The 5324-nt window shown below is 34.4% G+C and overlaps 1 protein-coding gene across 1 annotated transcript; it reads right to left on the reverse strand.

Annotated features, from left to right (window-relative positions):
• Positions 1-2079: 2079 nt before the first annotated feature.
• On the reverse strand, positions 2080-4376 carry LOC112515622 (isoleucine N-monooxygenase 1-like). Its single transcript, XM_025122527.1, has 3 exons — positions 3910-4376; positions 2886-3330; positions 2080-2709 (listed from the first exon to the last, which is right to left on the reverse strand). The coding sequence occupies exons 1-3, from the start codon at positions 4374-4376 to the stop codon at positions 2080-2082; spliced, it is 1542 nt and encodes a 513-aa protein (XP_024978295.1).
• Positions 4377-5324: the final 948 nt, after the last annotated feature.

Consider the following 5324-nt stretch of genomic DNA (forward strand, 5'->3'; position numbering starts at 1 on the left):
CAAGTAGATTGTGCATAAGTACAACTTATTAAAGCTCCATATTTGAATTCGTGTAACTAACTGCAGATAAACATAATCAAATACATGATAAACATCTCATTTTAAATATAAAAAATCTAAAATATAATTAGAATAATAATTGAATTCCAACAGAATACTTAATTATTATCTTTATAAAATGTTATATTACTAAACCAAAAATAAATTATTTCGTTATTAAACTTAAATTAAATTATAATAAAAAAATATGAATTAAAGAAATTACATAAAAATGAGAACTTTTAAATAGTTGATTTGATATTAACATTGACATATATATTTTTTCAAATTTTTATGATATCTTTAAATTTATATTTTATTCAAAATTAAAATCATTATTTGATTTAAACATAAAATCGTATTATAACATCGACAGAAACAAATAATAAAATAGAACATTAAAATCAAAATATGTTTCACTACATTGCGCGAGTACTCTTCTAGTAAAATATAAATAAAAGCATCACAAGTGGAGTTTCTTCGGTCCCATCTGTACAACTCCACACCTCCCCGACCCCACCTCCAAACAAGAAATAGAAAATAAAGCAAAACAACAAATTCTTAATAAAACTTGCAAAAAAACAAAGTGCAACAGACCCACTCTTGGTGATTTTAACGTCATCGAGCATTTTGTTGTAGCTGTGATTTACAAAGAACTGACTAGACGACAAAGCATACATGAAGTGAGCTACGAGATGCCCAGTGCAAATTCACAAATGTTTCTTCTGTCACTTTATATCGCCATAAGACGTGCGTTGGTGCCTCCTTACAGGGTCCTAGGGGTAGCGTCCCTAGCGAGAACAAAGGGTTAGCGTAACACCTCAATTATAAGGGCTAAAGGACTAGGATTGTCAAGGGATAAAAGGTCAGGGACTAAAAGTGACCAAAGCAAGAAAAGGGTAATCCGATAAAAAGACTGAGGAACCGAAGATATACATCTGTTTTAAATAAAAGAAAAGGAAAAAAAAAATGATCAATGTCAGATGTCATTACAACAAAAACAGGTTTATAAGATAACGCAAAATTTTAAGCTCTAAATGTCATCTGAAATTTTAAGTGGTAAACGTATCATTTAATACCTCTTAATCCTAATTCGCCTTCTATCAAATGGTTTATATTTTCGGGGCTGAAAGAGATTTGTTAGTAAAAACTATTATCTTTTATACTTTTGTAAAAAAGCTATTTATCTTTTATATATTTGCACTAATTTGACTGATTCATATTTCAGATTTCAGACTTCAGACGTAAAAAGAGAACAATCTTACTGATTCAGATTTAAGACTTCAGGACCACCTCTTATAAATCAGAAATGAAATCAAACTTCAAACTTCAGCACCTTTAGTATTTTACTAAATCAAACCTCGATTCAATTAGCTTTTTATGTTCGAAGAATCATAATTTAGAAGTGCGGATTCTCTCTCTCTCCATGTAATGCTTGTACATTAAGCGGAATTGGAAAGTGAAGGATTTGGATCGCCGACGATGAATTTGGGTAGTCGGAAGCATATCCATCCCATTCTGCAAAAAAAAGTCTATCTCTTAATAGTTCTAAAACCCTCTGAATGATTTTGTATCATGAGCTTCCCTTAACCATTCAACGCCCTAATTTCGTTCTAAATAATCATCAAATACTTATATTTCATTTTACGTTATATCATGAGAGTCTCTTAATCATTTTGACCACTTTATTATTCTGTACCAAACCATTCAACAATTACCAAACAAAACACTTAAAATAATTGTTTGAAACCCAACAATCATCATTCAATATTAGCATCAATCACCCGTTATCCCTAGTAAATGAACAAAATAAACAATCATCATCATTTTTCGTGAAAAATATTATACATCAACATCACATAAACAAACGAACATAATCAAACGATCACAAATGCAATTAAACAAGCGAGACTTCTGTTCGTGTTTGTTCGTTAATTTAAATATACGAACGAAAAACATTTGTCATGTTTATCACTTTATTAAATAAACGAACTTCCCTTTGAATGGTTCACGGTCAGTTCGCCGAACATTCGGTTCAGTTCAACATGTGGGGTATAGATGGTGAGGTAGACGAGGCTTTACGAGGGCGAATAATGGTTCAGCCTTAGCTACATTTCGAAGGTTCTCCTTCAAATCAACAAGAGGTTCATTGGGTGGCAACTCCCAGGTGAACCCTTGGACTAGCCTAGCCAGCAACATTACGGTCATGGTCGAGCCGAACAACACTCCTGGGCACCCACGTCGTCCACAACTAAACGACAACATTTGAAGGTTGTAGTCTGTGAGTACCACTTCGTTGTCACCATCTATGTGACGTTCTGGTTCGAAAGTTAGAGGGTCATCCCAGACTTCAGGGTTCCGACCGAGTCCGATACGACTCAAAAGCACGTGACTACCCTTCGGTATGAAGTATCCGCCGACGGTGGTGTCGACCGCCGCAACATGAGGAAGATTGAATGCTGCACTTGGATGCAGCCTGAAAGCTTCCTTGACACATGCTTTGATGTAATTAAGTTTAGGAAGATCAGATTCTTGTACCAACTTCTCTTTTCCGATCACGGAATCGAGCTCGTGGATCGCTCGATCGAAAATCCTCGGTTGGTTCATCATTTCTGCCATTGCCCATTCTACACAATTCGATGGATTATCAAATGCTGCTAATATGAGTTCCTGTAATATATTACACCAAAAATAAATACATATTTTATGAAAAAAAATTCACAATATAAACTCACACACCCTTCGGTGGTGAGGTTTGAACCCTTGATCTGCTAAGAGATCAAAGACTCATATACTGCTAAGCCAAAGGCTTTTTGGTGAAAACACCAAACTTGTGCTAATCTTACAAGGATTTGGGCTTTGATTTGATTTGCAGTTAAAATAGGGTTTCTAAGGTTGATGAAAACGTCAAGCAAGTCGTCTTCTTTGGTTATAAGACCATCTTTCCATTGTTGAATCCTTTCATCGATCAAACGGTCTTGATGTTTTCTTGCGGTACGAATAGCGTTCCTCATGATCTTCTCATGCCCATCGAGATCGGTTATCCATCGCAAGAACGGGAAGTAATCTGTCACACAGAATGAGTAAACGTAAGACAGAATGATCAAAAGTGACTCGACATGCTCGATTTCTTCTTCCCCAGGTCCACCATCGACACTCCCTTTGCCCAAGTATCTACTTCCGAATATGATCTTCCTTGTGACGTTGCTCGAGTGTTGTTGCACGATAGTCCTCACGTTCATAATCCCTCCGGTGACCGTAAAATTGATCTCACACCGATCGTAAATGTACCTATAACACAAACACATTCGGGTGAGCGGTAGCATGAGACCCTTAAGAGGTCTGCTCTTGGACTAGAGCGGATTTCCCCCCGTTAAATCAAATATGTTAAACTTAAACACCACACTCGATCAATAATGGTTCATATTTAAATCTCGTATATTTTCAAATTTTACTTTTATAGAGTATCAAATATTTATATGCGAACAAATACCAATATCATACGTAATTGTTTGATCAAATGCTTTCGTCTTTCAAACCTTTTTTTTTATCTAAATAAAAGTAAGAAGAAACTGTCAAAATACTATTTCTAAATCTAGAAGATACTAAATCGAATTCTTTATAAATAGTATATTTAATAATAAAAATATATAATATATTTAATATTCAGGGCTGGGGCGGGACCATGTTACCCTGCCCCGTCCCCATCCTGGTCCCCATTTTTGCAGGGTATCTCCGTCCCTATTGGGGCGGGTACACTGGTTCTCAGTAGGACGGGTCTCATTCCCATGCCTATCCAATCCAACCTAATCCTGCAAACCAAACAGGACATAAATCCAGCTGATGTAAGAGTACAAATTATGCACTTACCTAAGCAAATTATCAGCTTCTTCGTCTCGCTTGCTTTTCAACCACTTGTGCCTAGTAGATGAAAGAATCTTTACGGCTAGGATTTTCCTCATATTCTTCCAATGGTCACTCGATGGAACCAGGACAGTGGTCAAGTAACCATCGCTCGTCAGATAACTCGACATGAAATCGGGCCTTGACGAGAAGATCTCATCTTTCTCCTTCAAGAACTCACAAGCGATTTTTGGATCGCTCACTGATATAACATGGACGTTTCCGAGGCGAATGCATAGGATCTTAGTGTCCATTTCATCCATCATCCTGTGTATCCATCTAAACGCCGGCTTGTTTTGAATCATAGTGATGAAGCTCCCAACGTAGGGCAAGGGTTTAGGACCGGGTGGAAGTGGTGGTCGGGGTTGGGAACGGGTGCACCAGGCGAGCAGGAACGTGAATATCGTGACGAAGAAAAGAGTGGAGATGATCATGGTAAAAAGTGAGATATGAATACTGATTTTTGTTTATACTTTTAGATGGTTTAATTTCTCTCTATTTATAGTTGCTTATTCTTAATTTTTTCATGTAAATTCATTTTATGTTTATTGCATCTAATTCGAATTAATAATTTTTTTATATATTATTATTATTATTATTATTATTTAATTGTTTTTCAACATAAATATTCTTTCCTTTTTTTGGGGATAACATTTGGTAGTTAATTGTTACTTTTGGCAGACAAAAGTACATCAAAATTTCTTCGTGTGAACACAGGAATAACAATTTGGATGTTTGGTGTGTATTTATTTCAACGATCAAACAGTTGCTGAATTTGGTGCATAATGATTAAGTGATCAGAATGATTAAAAGACTCTTATAATACAGTGCAAAATGAAATATAATTGTTTGATAATTATCCAGAAAGAAATTAGGTTGCTGAATGGTTAAGGACACCACAAGATACAAAATCATTCAGAGGGTTTTAGAATTATTAAAAGACAAATTTTTTTGTCAAACAAAATTCACCTCTTAACGATTCAGAGATTGTTTCTTAATGAAACTATTAAAAGATAAACAAACTAATCCCTAAATAAATTTAAAAATAATGAACTAAATAATTAGCATAAAATAAAGAGTAAATTAGATTTTTAGTCCTTGCAATTGTGATTCACTATCAAAGTTGGTCCTTTTTCTTTAAACTAATTACAATTTTGATCATTATAGTTGCTGTTTTGTTTCAATTTTAATCCCTTTGATTAACTATAGTTTAAATAGGCTAGTTAACTTTTTTGTCTTTTTGTTTTTTTTTATTTGATCTTAGAGTAAATTACAATTTTAGTCCCTGTGGTTTTTTTCTTTCTATTTTCGTCTTTCTTATCATTTTATTTTTCATTTACTACCACTTATTATATTAATTAATAATAATTTTAACTAAAAAT

This window comes from Cynara cardunculus (genome assembly GCF_001531365.2).
Source record: "Cynara cardunculus var. scolymus isolate 2C chromosome LG 7, CcrdV1, whole genome shotgun sequence".
NCBI lineage: Eukaryota > Viridiplantae > Streptophyta > Magnoliopsida > Asterales > Asteraceae > Cynara > Cynara cardunculus.

Coding starts and splice junctions, on each gene's coding strand:
- LOC112515622 (XM_025122527.1), bottom strand. CDS start 4,376: ATGATCATCTCCACTCTTTTCTTCGTCACGATATTCACGTTCCTGCTC. Junction 3,331..3,909: donor GAAGCTGATAATTTGCTTAG/GTAAGTGCATAA, acceptor TTTGTGTTATAG/GTACATTTACGATCGGTGTG. Junction 2,710..2,885: donor AAATCAAAGCCCAAATCCTT/GTAAGATTAGCA, acceptor AATATATTACAG/GAACTCATATTAGCAGCATT.